At 37.2% G+C, this 20097-nt stretch overlaps 4 protein-coding genes and 1 long non-coding RNA gene across 9 annotated transcripts; 3 read left to right on the forward strand and 2 right to left on the reverse strand.

Annotated features, from left to right (window-relative positions):
* The first annotated feature begins 1267 nt into the window (after positions 1–1267).
* LOC128896878 (intraflagellar transport protein 81 homolog) lies at positions 1268–6780 on the forward strand. Of its 3 annotated transcripts, none has more exons than XM_054160432.1 (13): positions 1268–1597; positions 1711–1853; positions 2144–2255; positions 2560–2676; positions 2739–2798; positions 2869–3021; positions 3555–3833; positions 3901–4218; positions 4603–4753; positions 5231–5379; positions 5484–5564; positions 5634–5797; positions 5874–6780. In XM_054160432.1, the coding sequence occupies exons 1-13, from the start codon at positions 1493–1495 to the stop codon at positions 5968–5970; spliced, it is 1929 nt and encodes a 642-aa protein (XP_054016407.1). In that variant the 5' UTR covers positions 1268–1492; the 3' UTR covers positions 5971–6780. The 3 variants fall into 3 exon arrangements, with proteins under 3 accessions (XP_054016407.1, XP_054016408.1, XP_054016409.1); XM_054160433.1 differs by having other exon boundaries at positions 1711–1842; XM_054160434.1 differs by having other exon boundaries at positions 1268–1842.
* A 791-nt stretch (positions 6781–7571) lies between these two features.
* Positions 7572–16115, reverse strand: LOC128896897 (lysoplasmalogenase-like protein TMEM86A). The gene is made up of 6 exons (XM_054160474.1): positions 15686–16115; positions 13977–14140; positions 9506–9699; positions 9195–9310; positions 8419–8529; positions 7572–8347 (listed from the first exon to the last, which is right to left on the reverse strand). Exons 1-6 carry the CDS (start codon positions 15704–15706, stop codon positions 8228–8230), a joined length of 726 nt encoding a protein of 241 aa, XP_054016449.1. The 5' UTR covers positions 15707–16115; the 3' UTR covers positions 7572–8227.
* Positions 14147–15652, forward strand: LOC128896908 (uncharacterized). Of its 2 annotated transcripts, none has more exons than XR_008462165.1 (2): positions 14147–14452; positions 14755–15652. It is a non-coding gene; the product is annotated as an uncharacterized LOC128896908 (long non-coding RNA). The 2 variants fall into 2 exon arrangements; XR_008462166.1 differs by lacking the exon at positions 14147–14452 and adding an exon at positions 14536–14592.
* Positions 16116–16831: 716 nt separating the features above from the next.
* LOC128896902 (ejaculatory bulb-specific protein 3-like) lies at positions 16832–17518 on the reverse strand. The gene is made up of 2 exons (XM_054160481.1): positions 17237–17518; positions 16832–17130 (listed from the first exon to the last, which is right to left on the reverse strand). The coding sequence occupies exons 1-2, from the start codon at positions 17424–17426 to the stop codon at positions 16961–16963; spliced, it is 360 nt and encodes a 119-aa protein (XP_054016456.1). The 5' UTR covers positions 17427–17518; the 3' UTR covers positions 16832–16960.
* Positions 17519–18148: 630 nt separating this feature from the next.
* On the forward strand, positions 18149–20095 carry LOC128896891 (stomatin-like protein 2, mitochondrial). Of its 2 annotated transcripts, XM_054160458.1 has the most exons (8): positions 18149–18234; positions 18344–18471; positions 18558–18671; positions 18791–18938; positions 19012–19260; positions 19332–19487; positions 19547–19791; positions 19871–20095. In XM_054160458.1, exons 2-8 carry the CDS (start codon positions 18397–18399, stop codon positions 20048–20050), a joined length of 1167 nt encoding a protein of 388 aa, XP_054016433.1. In that variant the 5' UTR covers positions 18149–18234; positions 18344–18396; the 3' UTR covers positions 20051–20095. The 2 variants fall into 2 exon arrangements, with proteins under 2 accessions (XP_054016433.1, XP_054016432.1); XM_054160457.1 differs by lacking the exon at positions 18149–18234 and having other exon boundaries at positions 18276–18471.
* The last annotated feature ends 2 nt before the right edge of the window (positions 20096–20097 follow it).

The raw sequence follows: 20097 nt of genomic DNA on the forward strand, positions 1-20097 counted from the left end.
TCTCCTTTATGTAACATCCACTACCCAATATTACGGTACTTATATATATATGATAAATATAGATTATACATATATATATTATACTATTTATATATAGTGCAATCTTCAAATGATTTTTCATGCAGTATTTGATTATCACGATGTTGCTACATTGTTCAAATTTTAGACTGATTATTAAACATCGTCACAAGTATGACTAGCATGGTTCTTTTATAAGACTTCACAAAACCATTTTTATAACACGATATTGTAAGAGTTGAGGAAAAAGAGTCGCCCGCACCCCGTAACGTGTAATTGTACAACTAGAACAGCAGAACAGAGACGAGAAAGACGGAGAAAAACACACATAAACACACGCACGCATTTTCGATCATGCTCGGGCCGACTTTTACCGGTAAATATTTTTCAGTCGACGTAACTTCGGTCTACTCTCTTTCACCTGTTAACGCACATAAGCGAATAGAAGAATAAAAAGAAACAAATAATGTTGTTCTAGCGGCATCTATTAAAAAATATATTTAAAGAGATAAAAAAAAAAAAAGGAAAACTGACACTGTTTAGGGTTGAGGTTTGTTAAATAGTAAAATTAAGGTTTCAGTATAGTATTATGAAATAAACTATGCTCAGAAAAATCGACACACCGCTGATATATATGAATTCCCGCAAGATTTAAATATATATATTATTGTGTTGTATATCAAAGAATCCGTTCACCTGGAACAAATTCGACTTTTCACATAGATCACGTACCGAGTAAAAACTCTTTCGCGACCGAGCATCTGTGAAAGACCTGCAATTTTATAACGAGAAAATCGTACGTTAAGTTTTGAAGAATATATTGAAAATTGCAGCGAGGCGATATTTAATTGTCCGCTACTGATCTTGTGTCTCAAAAAACAAAAACAAAAAAAAAATGCAAAGTTTCTTTTAATAAAGGTAATGATTATTCTTAAAGGAAAATTTATAATTTAATGCGCTTCTTATTTACCGTGAAGACGTTAGAGTATCCCGATAGCGAGAATTTCTACGATATGAAAAATAAAAATAGTCTGAAGTAATAATTTATGCGTTGTATGAAAATTTAATGTACGATTTATATATATATATATATGCACCCCCTGTTGTTTCTATGACGATTTATTATTAATGCGTTCCGATAAATATTGAAGTGTAGCGCTGAAATTATGGTAAAATCGATACTGATGATATCTAACAATTAGTTGGAAGTTGTGTGTGACCTTTTGAGGCTTCGAAGCTCATATACCACCATGTACTTTGCCTAATTGGCGAATTTGATGGAGAGGTCACGATGGAAACTGCAAATATTTGTCGTTTGCGCGTAGAGCTTGTATACATATACTTTTGAGAGAGGAGGTATCGTTGTCAGGACAACCGATTGTAATAACACACCGACAGTATTTACTTCCATTTTCCTCTGGTTGTTGTTGTCGGTTGTACACTTTGGAGAAAAAGAGGAAATCGAGGCACGATCATGAAGGAAAACATGAAGTTTATCGTTACGGAAGTGAACAAGTTGTTGGGACGTAATTACAACATTATATATTTCAATTCTCTGAGCCCTGAGGAACTCTTGCAAGTAAGCGTCGTTCCATGACAATTTTCTTCTGGTTCAACCGATTTTTAATTCATTGATTGAATGTTAGTTTGTTTATGTGGAGGCTTCTTTTTATTTAGAGTTGTTTATTGCAGGTATTGAGAGAGGTGCTGATCAAGATAGAGGACCAGAGTGACAACGATGCAAAGAATGAGACACCTGAAGAGACTGCCATCAATATTCTCTTCGTTCTTCGGGTACTCAACTATCAACCACAGATGGATCCTGTGAGTTTTAGGTAAACTTTTTTCGGGGTCCTTCAAGTGGAGGATCTACATTGCTTTTACTCCAGCTTAATTTAGTGAATTATTATCAAAATCTAATTAAATGCACTAGTCGAGTCATTGAATATCACTTAAGTCACACATTGTAATTAATTCTTATTTAATTTTATTTCTACTGCTCGCATCCCTTTTACTCGAATTTGATTTGCACTGCCAAGGTCGAATTAAACGCATGAATCGACGAATCAGGACTGATTAGGTAACACACTGCAATTAATTAATCAGTTTAATTTTACTTACGCAGGCAAGGTCTCATTCGAGGTGATCCTGAGACAATTCACCCTATCTTGACCTGGCTCCTGTCCCACGTGGAGACTGTTCGAAAGAGAGCCTATTTATCTCGCTTCCTGGTGAAGGTATATACCTACAGCGAAGAGTATAACTTTATCAATAACCACAGATTTCGTGTAATTAATTTTTTAAATTGTCATTGATACTTAGGTAATGTGATATAAATAATTTTGTAATGCTTTGTAATGTATTTTTGCAATTTTAATTACACAAAATCTGTGGTTACGGGTAAAGCTATGCTTTAACATCTTGAGTTGCTGGCAGATACCAGAAAAAAGTCCTCGAGTGCAAAGAGTTAAAATAAGGACCACCTTAGTAACTATATGCATACCTGTCAAAGTCATTAACGATTCGATTCTCTCCAATCAGGTGGAGGTTCCCGACGAGTATTTGAGCGACCCCGAGGTTTCCTCTTTGTACGAGCAGTACAACGCTTTGATCGATCGCTTCAAAACTGTTCACAAGGAGAGAGAGATAGGGAAGAAGGTAAAAAAAAAGTAATCTCGCATTATCAATGCATCATCGAGTTTCACGTTTGTTGCATTTAGAATTTCGAGAACGCCAGCGAGCTCACCGCTGACCTAAAGACGATGGAGAGAGAAAAGGAGGTGAGGAAAGTACCTATAATGCGACTGGATCGTTTCATTAGTATGTTTATCGCGTCGATATGATTCGCAGGCGGTGACCATACGCATCGATAAGATGAAGGCGAAAGCGGAAGCGGGAATTCATTTGTTAGACGCTGCTAGAGCGCTGCGCGTGGAGAGGGACAAGGAACGCGAACTTGCGCTGCAGGAGGAGCAAGAGAGAGAGCTCGTATCTCGACTACAGGTATGGTAGAATGTAATTAACAATCGTCAGCAGTCGATGAACCTTCCACTTGCAGTAGTAACCGCCATTGTTGTCTATTTATGGAATTATTTTTAATATACAAAGTCTACCATCTGAAGGTCGTATGAGATATGCAAAATATACATGGTCTCATGCAAAGCGAAATATAGGCATGTTCCATTTGTTATCGATAAGCAGGTTTTGTCATAAGAATTATACATAACCAACTTTCAAGTTTGTCGAAGCAGTAAGGAACTGTTATTAATGTAGGTTACAACCCATAACACACAATAGAACATTTATTACACAAACTCTGGATGTCGTTAGATATAATTATAATAAAGTAAATCATGTTGTAGTTAAAGATGAGTGAAACGATCTCTTGAAAAGTTTTAAGGAGGATTTCCTTTGTATCTACAACAAGAACATGTGTAAAAATCATTTGAAAAGCACTCGGGTCAGAAATGAAATGATATAAACATACCTATTCTTTTTATTAACGTAACAGTATCGTAACGTCGCTAATATTTTAGATTTCCCTGGAAAGGCTGGAAAGAGAGCTGGAAATTTTGAAGAGGGACGAGAATGAAGTGACTCCTCAAACTCTGTTGCGACAACTGTCCGAGGTGGTCACTGTTCAGACCATAATTACAAACGAAAAGCAGCCTGCCGAGTTGAACGCCAGGAAGAACCGGATGAAGGCTCTAACTGCGGTGAAGCAGTACTCTTATTTAGGTCCTGAGCAGATAACTATGTTGAGAAACAAGTTGGACACCATCGCCAAGGAGATTCAAGAGCTGGTGGAGCGCAAGGTGAGCATCTCGGTTGTTTTTCTTCTCTGTGATCATACGCTGTGTGTGACCAATTGTATTTGTTTAGATTTCAACCAGCAATATCGACAAAATGGAAACGTTCAGGCAGCAAGCGGCTGCCGTGGCTAATATCAAAAGAAACGTACTGGAACGATTAGAGAAGACGGAGAACTCTCTGCAAGAATTACAGGCGAAACTGGAAGAGAAACGCGAGCTATCGAAAATGGCTGTGGAGGATGCAGCACCGAAAGGGGACGAGTTGAAGAAGTATATTAACCGTTTGAAGACTAGGAGCACGCTTTATAAACACTGCAAGGGCGAGCTCGCGTGGCTCAACGCTGAAAACAGTGTTCTCTATCGCACCACAGCCATCTTGGAGAATCAGGTATAATTTAAACGCAATCTTTTTCATCATACAAGTAGATTTCCGATTTTCATGCATTTGTAAGAAATTTTAATGTACAAGAAATGCACAATGTATGCAATAATATCAGAAAATGTTGAAAGTAAAGTTCGTATTATAATGTTTGAAGAGTAAAATTAATTTCTATTTAGGTTTAACTATTCTAGGTACGGTTATAAAGATTTTATTTTGCATATTATGATGTTCGTAGAGTAAAATGAATTTCCTATTTAGGTTTAACTATCCTAGGTACATATATAAAGATTCGCAGCCTACATACATGAAGTGTACATAAGTAAATTCAAAGATAGAGTCCTGCGAATAGAATGTTTTCTTCTCCGTACTCAAATTGAACAATAATTTCAGCTTGACCAATGCAACCAAACGAAAGAAATATTCGAGACAGCAAAAAGAAACACTTTGGATGACCTGACGAAAGAAAACGCATCCTCAATGAACCTTCGCTTGTCCCAAGACATCTCCGCGCTGCGAGCCAAGCTGATTCCGCTAGTAAATGGTACGAACTTGCCCACGTATCGCGAATAGCGAATACTTTGTCGGCACTTCTATATACAGGGTGTCCCAAAAGTCGGGGAGGAGCCGGAAAGGGGGGGGTAGCTGAGACGATTCTGAACAACAATTTCCTTTGCAAAAATGTCGGATGGGGCTTCGTTAAGGAGATATTAAGAGAAAACCCCGACCAATCAGAGCGCGCGTAGACCGTTGAAGCGACCGCGCTTGTACGCGAACAAGTGACTCGACGTGCATCGAAGGACATTGACGCGGCCGCCTAGACTTTTGCGACACCCTGTATAACGATCACTCGCTTACGTAAAATTAGTCTGTAATCGCGAGCTTCCTGTCGCAATTTGTAATAAATCAATAATACATGTAACGTTTTCAAAGCCAATCTGATTGTATCTTAATCGTCGATTACGTCGAGACTGATACGGACGTCGCGATCAGTATACTTAGTAATTTGAATACGTTACAGAAGTCCACATGCTGCGAGGAAAATCACGGGAGTTCGAGCAGGAGCACGCGAGAGCCGAAAAGGCTCACAGCGATATTGAATCGACCATGAACGCGTCCATCAATAATTTGCAGGCCGATATAGATAGCTTAAAAGCGAAAATTGAAAATGTAACCATATAATCAACTATATAATCATTCTATAGAATTTATTCATTTAATCATTCTATAGAATTTATTCATTTAATCTTTACATAATTTATTAATTTCTCAAGGATATCGAGGAAAAGGAGAAATTGGAGAGGCTCGTAACCAGGATGAGAACTATTGAGGAGAAAATGAAACGTGACGCGGAGGTTCGTGGAATTTATTTATTTATTTATTTATTTAAATAGAATTGTAGAATAATTGGAACGTGTTTGCAGGATCCCACGGTCACGGAGCCTGGTAAAAAAATCAAGGAAGAATTGAACGCCGCTATACGTTCGGAAGAGATGAAAATAAAGAATTTAACGCTGGAAAGAGAAGAATTGAGGGAGACCAGCGGGACACAGGAGAGACAAGCGCAGATGTGGAACGACATTTTGTCGTGAGTACAGAAGCGTGTCCTGTTATCGACCTAAATATTAAAGGATACGATAGAATTTATGTTTCCTCTTTTCTAGGCTCTTCAAGTGCAAAATAAAACATTTGGAAGAAAGCAAGCAATCCAGTGGGATCGTAGTACGTCGAGGCGACGCGGAAACTTTAGTTTTGCAGTAACAAGTAGGAATACAATAACGATATATCTGAAGTAACAAAACTTATTATTATTATATACAAAATACAATTTAAATGTACATAATTTTTCTCTTCTAATTCAGGATTTACAGAATTTTAAATGCCAGCCATAAGCTCACGCAACGTGTGATGTTTATTTATCGTTATCTTTCGCATTACAGTGTTCCACGGCGAATAACATACAAAAATATTACGTTAACAGGTGACTTAATAGACTTGAATTGTCTCCCTGGAAGTTTTTTCTTTTCAAAGGACTAGCGATTTTCTATAACTCTAAGAGTTTAGAACTCTAGAATGTTTAGTATCACATAATCGTCGAACGTTTCCTTTTTAAAATACGTGCACCCTAGATTTCAGTATTATGCTACACACTTCAACATGTGAACTATATCGTTATTATTAAATAATATTAAATATGTCTGTTTACAATATGTGTAACGATAGAGCTGAATAAAATAAGATTCAACGGAATAAAGGCGAGTGTGAATGAAGAAAAGAAAAGAATCTGTTTCTTCGCGCTTTATTGTTTTTTCCAACATTCGTCATTTTTTATCCAGCTCTGGTATTTCGTGCTAATGTATTAGGTTGTCCAAAAAGTTTCTTTCGCTTTATTAATAAGTAATACATGCACAATAGTTTATGTTTTATGTTGCATTACTGAATTGTGCTCCATTACTGTTACAACATGAATATATATATATGAAATCAGATTGTCTATTTATATAAACACGACCACATAAAATAATTGAGTGCAATTCGCGAAAGAAACTTCCGGGACAACGTAATAATTCAGATTATGTTCACGATTCGAAAGATCGATCGAGTGATATGTCTGAGATCCGGTACAGGTGGGCTACGATTACCTACGAAGTCGATCGCTATCGTCGCTAGGTCCCAAAGATACAAAATACACTTCACCGAAAAAAGCTTGGTGTCTCTTTCGGATCGATAGAAAAAATAGTCTCGTTGAGAATATAACGTTACATCTTTTCTCTCGGAATTCAGTGTGCTTTGGTTCGTGCACGTCGCGATATACGATCGATTAAATGCGTCTCTATTATAAGATATAACGTAGGAAAATAATACACCTACTCTAAGTAAACTCGTTCTAGAAGTTGTACGGTATGTTAATAAAATTGTAGACTTCGCAACGTTCAGAGCAACGCTCAGAGCGTCGTCGGACATCTAGAGTTTTCGTAATTTACATAATTGCATCTATACATATTTAACTATCAGCAGGTTCAGCTCTTATCGGAGCTGTCTATCAGGCTATCTTAACTGTAGAAATAGTCTATTCCTTCCTATCATTATTGTACAAAAAGTACGATTTGGTTCGTAACGCTTACTTTTGATCACGTGTTACTTTGACATAAACATCGTTAACTATAAACATTGTAATTACTGAATGCATGAGAAATACTGACATAGTTGCACTGGAATTGTACAAATAAACGTGGGGACACGTGCCAGCGAGGCCATCGCATTTATAAACACCATGAGGTGTGCGATAGTTAAAATGTCGATGATTCCATGATTCCTATGATTACGGAACACCTTAATTACAGTCGCGTCCAAGTAAAAAAAAAAAAGGAGCGAAAACAAATTGTAAAAGTCACGATATCTTTTATAGCGTATCAGTGACTCAAGAGGATAAAAAGTTGCCTAGTGTGGCAGTATCGTGATTCGTGATCCACGTGATCTCTGTTTCTTCATTGTTATACGTCACTCCGATCGAGTGCACTCTAGCTACTTAAAATGACAATTATATTAACAGTAAGGTAAACTGTATGGTCTCCCATTTGTAATGTACAGCTCAAAAGGATTGAATGTAGATCGTATGTGAAAATCATTTCACATAATGTTGGAATCAGAGAAATTTATGCAATTGATACTATGCAAATTAATTATTAGAATAGTTGTTTAAATACTGATATCTATTATATTAGTCGTTTTGAGCGGTGTGAGACAGACCATTCAAATACTATCGGATTGGCCAAAAAGTTCATCGATTAACCTAGACAAGTACCTATTTTAATCTATAACATGTCCATTTTATTCTATCAATCTTTCTCCATCTTCTGAGGCATGCGAAAGAGAAATTCATGATTTAGTAAAAGTCTCATTCGTAGAAGTTGTGAGCACAAAGGTAGTAATAATCACTGCGAAGGCAACCATAGAGACAAACCGAATAAACTTTTCAGCCAACCTAATATTCACAGCCACACAGAAGACTTTCCTCTCAGCCCTTTACTTGATCCGCGTCGTTTCTGTTATTGCTACCGTTATTGTTATTTTTAGAACCCACCGCGCTCAGCGCTATCCCCAATTGCGCCGCGTAATACGTCAGCATTATGGAGACCTGGAAAAGCAATCCCATGAATTAGTGATAAGCTGACTCGGCCGATTTGCGTGCGGCTTTGATCGCTATACCTGCGAGTAAGGCAACGGGGTGTGGAAGTAGTGGAACCCCAGCAAGGTATCAGATATGAGGAAGCATATGCCCCCGATGCAGCTGCATAATTTAGTCCACGTCCACAATTCCTGGTGCAATTATACCAAGATATACAATATACGATATACAAATATATTCTTCATTATTCTGCGTTAATAAGCATTGTACTGTAAGCATTACACTGTGTGACGCAGGAATTATTCTGTATCGGTCTGTATTATTTATACATACAGGGTGTCCCGGGTAACATTTTTCATTATTTTTCAAGTACTTGCATGATGTGATAAAGTTCCTGAATTGGAATTCGAGTCTTACGCAGCAAATCTATCAGCAATAATGTTTCTTTAGGTTTAATTTCATTGGAGCTCGAAGTGTCAATAAAATGACTGTCGTGAGGTAAAGGTGACCTTATTCTCAAATCTAGATAGCTTAGAATTCTATTGCCAGAAATGCTAAGCTCAGGTTGACTTGAAAGATGAGATTTCTAATTTGGGATTTGAGAATCAGACCACTCTAACTCCTTCGACAATTATTGTATTGACACTTTGAGTTCTAATGAAATTAAACTTACACAAATATTATTCCTGGTTGATTCGCTGTGTCAAACCTGGTGGTGATAATCACCTGTCGAGTTACTGCATCACGTTAAGATGTGACTGAGAGACACCCTGTATACACCACATTGTAATCTTGGAAGGTGATTAGAGACCCTACGAGAATTACACAGCTATGTTTTACGATATACCGCGTGTACCTTGTAAAATTGAACTCGTGAGATGGCTCTCCATGCCATCGTGGTCAACAACACAGTGTAAACTGGAACTCCGACAACCAGGATACCATTCAAACCAGGCATCAATGTGTATATGACTGGAACACAATGTTACGTTAGAACAAACTCACCTGATTTTTCCTTTCAGTTCTTTTCTTCAGTCAATTAATGAATTGTTAAGATCCCAATTCAATCAATTAATTTCAATGTTAATGAATTATTGAAAGTTTGCAAGTTTTGTAGAGTAGTATTGGGTGAGTTTATATTTCTGGAAAATTTATAGGGAGTCTTACCTAGCGAGCACATAGCGTACAGAATTGTACCTAACATTATGTTAAGTGGCATAAAACCGAACGCGCTGATGTACATTATCTGCGCGACGGCAAACATGCACATTCCAGGCGTGAAACAACTCGGCCATACTAACAGAGCGTCGCCCATACAACTGAATATCAGTCCCGTCAATATTCTCCTGGAGAAGGTGTATCTGAAAGAAGCAGACGATTTCTTACGAGCATCTGTTTTCGTTAACCATCGAGTTGGATACAGTCTACAATTCAGAAAGGAAATTTTCTACGGGTTAATCTAGATAGACGTTTACATCATGCGTACTTATTAGTAGACTCGGAAGTTAATGCATTTGCGACAAATGAAAGTGTGAGAATGTCCATGAAACTCTGCAGATATATTCGATATCAAGAATAACGATTACGATCCGCAACCTTAACCCTTTGACTACGGGATGATTTTAGGTGAAAATTTTAAAGGACGTAGGGGTGTGAATTTTTTTAAAAAATACCACCTTATAGGGGATGAAAAGACGAAACTTTTTTCTATTTATAGTTTGATCGTAGTACATTCGGTTTTCAAAATAAAAAATTCAAAACTTAGAAGACCTTTTTCTCCTGAATCCTGTTACATTTGCAATGGTGGAACTGAATGTATCGTTAGTTGACAATTATTTATTTGACGGATTTGAAAAAAATACCACCTTATAGGGGATGAAATGACGAAACATTTTTGTAGTTACAGTTTGTTCATAGGACGTTTAGTTTCAGAGATAAAAATTGAAACCTTAGAAGATCCTTTACATGAAATTCAATTTTAACGAACTTCAAACTTTTCAATTTTTATTGTTGAAACTAAACGTCCTGTGAATAAACTATAAAAATAAAAAAGTTTCGTCTCATCATCCTCTATAAGCCGATATTTTTTAAAAATTGATTTAACGAAGATAAACAGACATAACCCAGACCTAACCCAGACCTTTTCTCTGAAATTCATATTCCCCACGAACATCGAGTTTTTAATTTTTATTTTTGAAACTAAGGGTCTTACGAAAAAACTACAAACATAAAAAAGGTTCGTTTCATCGTTCCCTATAAGCTGATATTTTTTAAAAATTGATTCAACGAAGATAAATAGATATAGCCCAGTACTGGACAGTGGAGCAGTGCGTAGCGTCGCCGACTCCTACCCTGAGAACCCGGGTTCGAATCCCGGCCGACCGACCTAGTTTTTTTTCAAGGTTAGGTTAGGGCCGACCAATAAAAATGAGGTATATATAAGTAATGGGAAGTAAATAGGAAAAATAGAGTCGCATAGTAGTGCAAAATGGATTACTATTCAGGCATCAGAATATTATACTGTTGCAGTGCGACTGGTCGAAAAAAAGGGGGCCGGGCAATGGAATCCCCTCTCCCCTCTACTTTGTAGGTGCTTCACCAACTCCTAAGTCAATACTTGCTAACTTCATGAAAGCATAAAAAAGAGTATGTCTCGATATTATATTCCATTACATGGATAGTGTATATCGGTCCTGTAACAAGGGTCAACCGACCACCGATTCTCTGAATCAATTCTTTCGCTTGCCAGACCTTCCATCATTATTCGCGTACAGTTCACTTGTTACTTCGACTATGCTTCCTTCAGCAAATATAAGTAACGAGCCGTTTACCACGAACGGATGATGAATAAGTGACGAGTCGTTTACCACCGACGGGACGACAAATAAGTGACTAGTCGTTCGCTACAAATGCACACTAATGATGGATGACTAATTGCGTAATTGCACGTATTCTGTTCCTTTAATTCCACATATTAGATCCGCACTTGGATCGTTTAGGATAATGGCTCTTTAATTGTTACGTGTCGTAATGTAATTGTGATCCGCGGCAAGATTGCGTGTAACTAATCGTCGAGTTACATCAGGTAACTGTGAGACTTGCTGATATAAAGGTCTCAAGAATTTTCAATCGTAAATAGATATTTTGGTTATAAAGAAAAAGTTTTGTGTGGATATTTTAATATTCGAGAAATGATGTATGAATAGTTGTTGGGAAATGTATGTATGTATGTATGTATGTATGTATGTATGTTTAAATAGTAGTGTGATTTGCTAGTGCAAGGACGTCAAGAATTTTCTATAGAAAATAGATATTTTAATTGTAAAGACTCGTATTATTGATGATTCAATTAATGTTTATAAAATGATGTTTGAATAGACAGAATAGATCGGATTGGATGTTCGAATTCCCTATTACTATATACAGGGTGTCCCAAACCTGTTGGAGGTCCTTGAAAAGGATGATTCGGGGGGTGATTTGAAACAACTTTTTCATTAGCGAAAATGTTGTCCGAGGCTTCGTTGAGGAGATATTAACGGAAAACACTGGCCAATCAGAGCGCGAGGCGGCCACACTCCCCGATCAATCAGAGCGCGAGTATACCGATGGAGCGTAGGCTACGCGCTAGGCGGCCGCGCTGATACGCTACCGCGGCCGCTCCACCGGCATACTCGCGCTCTGATTGGTCGGGGAGCGTGGCCGCCTCGCGCTCTGATTGGTCAGCGTTTTCCGTTAATATCTACTCAACGAAGCCTCGGACAACATTTTCGCTAAGGAAAAAGTTGTTTCAAATCACTCCCCGCACCACCTCTTTCAAGGTGTTAAACATTTTTGGGGCACCCTGTATATGTTATTTATTTTTTAATCCTGCGTTTTGGGGCACGCACAGTGAAATGCGTGGAGTAAGGGTCGTTCAAAATCGTTGGAGGATCGACTATCATGTCGAGTAATTTACTAGAGGATTATAAAAAATCGTTTAATTGCATTGTACACGCTATTTGTTTATCCGAGTGATGTAGCGTCGACCAAAGTACAAATATGTACTATTATTCGAAAATGCGTCAACCGTTTATCGGCATTGAAATAACAGAGTATCGGCGTAAACAAATAAATCATCGATAAAGTCGATCAATTTCTCAAAGTCAATCATTACAATTGCAGTTGACCTCCAACAATCCTGAATAGCCTCTATCTATAGATCTCGCCGTAAATCTTTTAATAAACCACTCGAACCATTAGAAATAAAGAAGCGTATCGTACAGTTAAAGAAGAAAAAAAAAAACAGAACGATCAACGTCAAACTATACCTAACCTCGAAACCAAGAGAGATTTTTCTGCAGTATGATTTCTATTTTAATCTCTTGACTACGGGACTTCAATTCGTTAAATCGATTTTCAAAAAATCATAACTCGCGATTGGATGAACGGATTTCGATGATCGAAACGGGAAACTGCGCGTCTTCGGGTAAAGAATTTTTTTAAAATGTCGAACTATCGGAAAATCCAATTTATTAGTTCATTTTGGCGGAAAAACGAGAAAAAAATTGTTCAATTTTCAAAAATTCGTAGCTCTCTTGATAATGAACATTTTGGATCGAAACTTTTTTTCCTTGTAGATATCGCGGAAACTTACGAAAAATATTTTGAAAATTTTCCTCTAAAGTAAAAACGTAATTTTTTAAAAATGGTAGAGTGATTTTTTTGAGAATTCTCTAGGGGCCCCATTGTCGATTTTGGAAAAATTCTAAAATTGTTTATAAAAATTATTTTTGACTTCCTCGTTCAAAATTCAACATTTTTCGTTAAATAACATGTAGGCGTAACTTCTATCGTTTACGAGAAAAAAATTTAATAAAAATTCAATAAGTCAAAAAAATAAAAATTCAAATATTCGTTTCTCGAAAAATATTCATTTCTCGAAAACATATATTTGACAACAATTTCATATCTCCTCGAGATACACAACTTTTGTTTAAAACATTTTTTCAAAGGATCACTTTTTTTCAAAACAATTTTTCTTTTTTACTTGCGGAATTTTTTTCTCGTAAAAAGTAGAAGTTACGCTTATATGTTATTTAACGAAAAATGTTGCATTTTGACCGAAGAAGCGAAGAATGATTTTTATATACAATTTTGGAAAAATTCCAAAATCGACAGTGGGGCACCTAGAGAATTCTCAAAAAAATCACTCTTCCATTTTTAAAAAATTAGGTTCTTACCTCAGAGAAAAATTTTTTATATCTTTTCTGTAGCGTTCCCTAAAATCTACAACGAAAAAAAGTTACGATCCAAAATATTCATTATTAAATGAACTATGGATTTTTTAATATCATGCAACATTTTACATGTTTTTTTACCCAAAGAAACTAAAAAATAGATAGTTTGATATTTTTTAAAAATTCTTCACTCAAACGGTCGAAGTTTCCCGCTTTGATCATTGAAATCCGTTTATCTGATTGCTAGTTATGTTTTTTTTCATATTGTACATATATATATATATACGCTGTTCGCAGTCAAAAGGTTAATGGCGTACCCACAAATTAAAATGACACGTGCACTTGTTAATTGGTCTAATTATGCGAAAAGTAAAGGCGAGAAATGAAGGGATCGGGCGCATGCAAAATTGTGTCGGACTTACTCCTGCGATAAACTAATTCCGTGTAGAAGAACAAAGACGATAAGACTTATAATTGGCAAACACTTGAAACACGCCGTCAGTAGTGACGGTTGCTCGGCCAGTAATATAAAATACACGGACACGCTTTTAAAGAAGGGGACTAGCTTTGGCCCGACACTTTTTAACTGTAACAGACAAAACGAGAAAATTGGAGTCGAGAGTCAGGTGCTTGTGATGCGGCCAACACTTTCCTCGCCGAGACAACGATATCCTCATTTTTATATAAAAATAAACTTTAGTTTATTAAAGCGATTGGTCACACAGCTGACCTCGACGCTACGCTTGAATTTTAAATTTCAATTTATTAAAGCAATTGGTCACACAACTGACCTCCTCCCTACGCTTCAATTTTAAACTTCAATTTATTAAAGCGATTGGTCACACAACTGACCCTTTCGCTGGGTTTCTATTTCATTCAATAACGTGACATTTCATAGGTAATAATTTTGTATTTCTATCAAGACTGTCTCGGCAAATAAGGTGTTTAAACAGAAAAAAACAATCTTGTTAGGCAAAGGTCAGCGATGGCACTGGTATAGGCGAAATCAATTACTTTAAAAGACACATATCGTTTAGAGTAAATGTTATTTCGTATTATATACATATTAATTTACATACACGCCACAATGAATATCAGAAAGATATCATTCTTTTGTCTGGCTTTTGCTTTATCATCGATACCAATACAGTGACAATAAATTGACTCGCTGTGCATTAATTTTCATTGATAATTTTGCAGGACAAAAGAATGGTAATGCACATGTAAACAAAGCGATTCATTAATTTGGGAAAATTGTATGTCGCTGGGAATACAGAGGAAAAGGAAAGTAAACGAATGCTAGGGATAAGATAAGACAGCATAAATTATAACTGGCGTTATCGTTAGGTGATAGTATATCAATGTTTCTTTTCTGTTTTTGTGGCATCATAACATTGGTGTTTCTGTACAACCCGCAAACAATGCTTAATCCGTCACACAATTATTTCTACATGTTTCGCTTTACAGGCAAATTAATCAGACTGAAATGTGTACACAGAGCCTTTGCGAATACAAGATTAGGTTCGATATTTATGTAGATTATGCATAATTCAAAGACAAGAATGTAAACAAAGCAATGTTTTGATTCTGTGAGAAATATCTCAAGGACTGACTTTATTACTTAAAGAACGGCAATGTCAATGATCATTAGATAATCGAAGCAACTCTGTGAAGACAATGAAGTATTCATCAATTGCAAATTCGATTCGAAATCAGAATTAATGTAATTCCTACTGAAAATTGTTATTCTTAGTAGAAAGTAGTTTTAACTAGATTTTAAGTACAAAAAAAATGGAAAAACGGAACGAACGAACTTTTATTTGCAACCGAACGAACAATACTGCCAACATTAGTTATTAATAGCAAAGAAAAGGGAAGTGTGTCGCACGGACTGATAGCAGTAATTCAAAACAAAGAAAACAGCTGTTCGAAACTGAGCCACGGCGGGCACGTTTGTCCTTCGTTTCGAACGAACGAAAACAAAGAGGCGATCGCTCGAATTATTTTATTCGACGAATAAAGGAAGTAGGAGAGCGCCTAAAGGCGAATAGGAACGAAAACGTGTAAATGGAACAGGGGTAATCGGTGATTGACGCGAGGGAGGCGATCGATGAGAAAAAATATTACTCACCACTTGTGTAGGCGATGACATTGTAAATTAAACTGTAATTTTTGATCGAATTGAGAGACGCACCTACATGCACGATATTTTCGACTGCACTGTCAATTGCTAGATTGCTACACAATTATCGCGAGCAGACTGCTCCCTTGACTTGACGACTGCATTATTTCTCCCCGCAAGAACGACGCCATTTCCCATTGGCCAACCCATCGACGACCACTACCGTCGACCAATGGACGCATAGTACTCTCGTTTTGACGTACAAAGCTTTTCCAAACTTAATTAACCAGCTACTTCTAAATTCTATTTAATAATTCTCTACCCTTTTGATCATTCTTTTCGTATTGTCATTTTTCAATTTGAATTTCGCGCCATATTGCCTAGTCGACCAATGGACGACTCTCGCCTTAACGTACAAAGCTATTCCAAACTTAACCCTTTCAATCAATTTTTAAAGAATATTAGCTTGTAGAGGATGATGAGACGAAACTTTTTTATTTTTATAGTTTATTCACAGGACGTTTAGTTTCAACAATAAAAATTGAAAAGTTTGAAGTTCGTTAAAATTGAATTTCATATAAAGGATCTTCTAAGGTTTCAATTTTTATCTCTGAAACTAAACATCGCATGAATAAATTGTACAGATAAAAAAATTTCGTTTTGTCGTTCTCTACAAGTTGATATTTTTTTTTCAAATTCGATTGTTCGACTGTTGCTTTTTTTTTCTTTAAGACAACAGCAACAGAATCACTACGAGATCTCAGGAAAAAGGTCTTCCAAGTTTTGAATTTTTATCTCTGAAATTAAACGTCCTATGAACAAACTGCGACTACAAAAATGTTTCGTCTTTTCATCCCCTATAAGGTGGTATTTTTTAAAAAAATTCACACCCCTACGTCTTTTAATTCTTTTCGTATTCTCATTTTTCAATTTGAATTTCGCGCCATCTTGCTTAATGGTCACGTTGCTCGCAGTAACTCGTTCGCGATCGATTGCCTGGCTAGACTTTCGACATAAATAATTCGCGAATAAATAATTCTCATTGTTTCGTCGTAAATTAATAATAGAAAAGACGGTAAATACAAAAATAATCGGACGTTCGATAAACTAAAGAGATTGTATCGTAATATAGATCGATGTACACAAGGCGCGAAATTTGCGTGGTTTGAAATTCTTTTATTTTCACGTTGTTCAATTGTTACGTACATCCATATACCGCTTAAAGTTAATAGAATAATACAAATTCGTCATCCTGTAATCGATCCAAAAGAAAGCGTTTCCGGTTTACTTTTTGTTTACCGCGTCCCCTGACATTTTCTTCATCATCACTTCCACGAAATTGTTCCACTTATCTGGCTGGTTCTCCGCGTACCATTCAGCGATTCTATTGAAATTCTCTTTCTGCTTTTCGGTGCACTTCTTGCATTTTGTCGCGACCGCCTCCGGCAAGTGTTCTGAAAGATAGTCGCAGGTCGAATAAATCGTAAAACGTACGTAACAAAAGACGAAAGATTTCGATGGAATGAAATGTCATTTTAAAATTCCTTAAAAGAATGATACCTTTAAAGAATGTCGCGCCAGACGTTATGCACGGTCCCTTGTCTACGAAACAGTTGTAATACTGCTCTCGCAAGCGATCGTTGTTCAAAAGATTGTTGATGTCGATGTCATCGTACTTATCCGGATATAATTCTTCCGCGTATGAACACGCCAGAAAGGTGAGCGTCAGCAGAACAACGTAAGAACGCATGACGGTCGAATTTCAATTTGATCCTCGCAAACAGAATCGATATACTCGCTGCGAATCACTATCTAGAAAACTGAACTCCCATCCGGTTCATTCGACCATTTATATATGTCGCGCTTGGTAAAAATATTACGTAAATTTGCGTGCAAGCACATAGGTGTAAAAAAATGTACCAATAATAATTGATATTAATGGATAACCCATTACCGGTAATGGGATTCATGTTAATGGGATGCCTAGGAATTAAGTGGTACGTTGCACAGATCGTTCTAGTTGTGATCAGGGCCGACGAGATCTTTTCCAGGGCCGGTTCAAAAATTTGGCAGGGCCTGAATTCACATTCAAATCCTGCACTTAAATTTTACAACGAGGAATTATTTATTTACAAATGCTATATAGGGTGTCTCAAAAATGTTGTGACATCTTGAAAGGGGCGGTTGGGGGGGGGTGATTTGAAACAACTTTTTCCATAGCGAAAATGTTGTCCGAGACTTCGTTGAGATATTAACGGAAAACACTGACCAATCAGAGCACGAGGCGGCCGTGCTCCCCGACCAATCAGAGCGCGAGTATGCCGGTGAAGTGCCAGCAGTAGGCGTGGCTACGCGCTAGACGGCCGCGCTCATACGTTATCACGGGCGTTCCATCGGCATACTCGCGTTCTGATTGGTCAGTGTTTTCCGTTAATATCTCCACAACGAAGCCTCGGACAACATTTTCGCTTAGGAAAAAGTTGTTTAAAAATGTCTAAACTGTGTGAGAGAGAAAGGTATAGAATGATATTTGTCCATAGTCTGTGTGAGAGAGAAAGGTATAGAATGATATTTGTCCTCTCTGCGCATGCGTGAAATACATTATGAATGCCATGCACCTATGCGTTATATTACAAATTGCAACTAACCTCTTCTAATCTTTATCAGCCGTCAAAGACAATCAAAGAACCTCCCAGAAACTACGTGCACCGATTAGTGTGATGCTATTACGAAGATACAGATGCGGAATGAATTGCAGATTTAAACTGCTCGCTCGGAATTTCGGAATTTTTCAGGTAACCATGATAACCTCGAAATTATAATAACACGTAACCTTCAGGAATTACTTACGATCGTAAAATAACGTGATCTCTTTTCGTAGCACCAGCCAGCTCTTGGATTCGAACACGTTCCCAAATTGGCAATAGCGAACCATGTCAGATATAAGTCTACTACACCACTCAATACTATTATAATGTTTGTTCCGCAACAAGAGGTCGGTTACCTTTGCAAGCCCTGTAACCTTTCCATTGCTATTTTATCTATTACATCTATTATATCATACAACTTGATTACTTACACGACTTAATATTAACTGAATTATACTATTTTCAGGCATGGATCGTCGAGAGAATGGGAAAGTTTCATAAGATTTTAGATCCAGGGTTAAACATACTTATACCGATCATCGATCAAGTCAAATATGTTCAGAGTCTCAAAGAAATAGCTATAGATATCCCGCAGCAAACCGCAGTTACATCAGGTACGTACATTATTAACAATCTCACATTCAAAATAATTACAATTAGTACTCCTTTCCAAATTCCCACCCACAGATAACGTAACATTGAACATCGATGGAGTGTTGTATCTAAGAATAAACGACCCGTACTTAGCCTCGTACGGTGTGGAGGATCCAGAATTCGCTATAATTCAATTAGCTCAAACAACAATGAGATCGGAATTAGGAAAAATATCTTTGGACAAAGTGTTCAGGGAAAGGGAAGGCCTCAACGTTTGCATCGTCGATAGCATAAATAAAGCGAGCGAAGTTTGGGGTATTACCTGTCTTCGATACGAAATACGTAAGCTAAATCGAATCGAGATTTAAGAAGTCGAGTTTGAGATACGTCACGCAACTAACTTCCTGCATTAGGTGACATTAGATTACCGCAGAGAGTGCAGGAAGCAATGCAGATGCAAGTAGAAGCCGAACGGAAAAAGCGTGCCGCAATTTTAGAGTCCGAAGGTGCCAGGGAAGCAGAAATTAATCTCGCGGAGGGGAAACGTTTGGCACAGATTTTAGCATCGGGTAATTAACTTTTTCTGCATTGATGGATTGCATTTAGTTCATCTGGATTGATTTTACAGAGGCTGCGAAACAGGAAGAAATAAATAAAGCCAGCGGTGCTGCGACTGCCTTGGTAGCTGTTGCAGAGGCACGTGCGAAAAGCTTGAAGCTCGTAGCAGGTGCTCTTAATTTAACAGATGCAAAAAATGCTGCTGCGCTTAGTATAGCAGAGCAGTACGTTCAAGCGTTCAACAAATTGGCGAAGAACAATAATACTTTGATATTACCCAGCAACGTAGCCGATGTGTCTTCCTTGGTGACTCAAGTATGTTACGAAAACGTTGCGTTCCATACTTTGTATACAAAACGTTATTTACTGTTATAAAATGATTTAATACTTGCAGGCGATGACTATTTATAAACAAGTTATGGCACAGCCCAACTTTGACGATAGTCAGATAAAGTCAAACTCGGATACTCCCCTTAGACTCGAAGACTCTGACGAATGCTTCGAGTATTTTAGCGATAAAGAGGAAGCAGAGAAGCACAGAGAAAGTAGAAAGCGGAATCCTAAAATGTTATAAAATATTTATGTATGGAATAATAAATACATTTGAATTTTTCTTATCCT

Source organism: Hylaeus anthracinus, unplaced genomic scaffold, assembly GCF_026225885.1.
Source record: "Hylaeus anthracinus isolate JK02 unplaced genomic scaffold, UHH_iyHylAnth1.0_haploid 11978, whole genome shotgun sequence".
Taxonomy (NCBI): domain Eukaryota; kingdom Metazoa; phylum Arthropoda; class Insecta; order Hymenoptera; family Colletidae; genus Hylaeus; species Hylaeus anthracinus.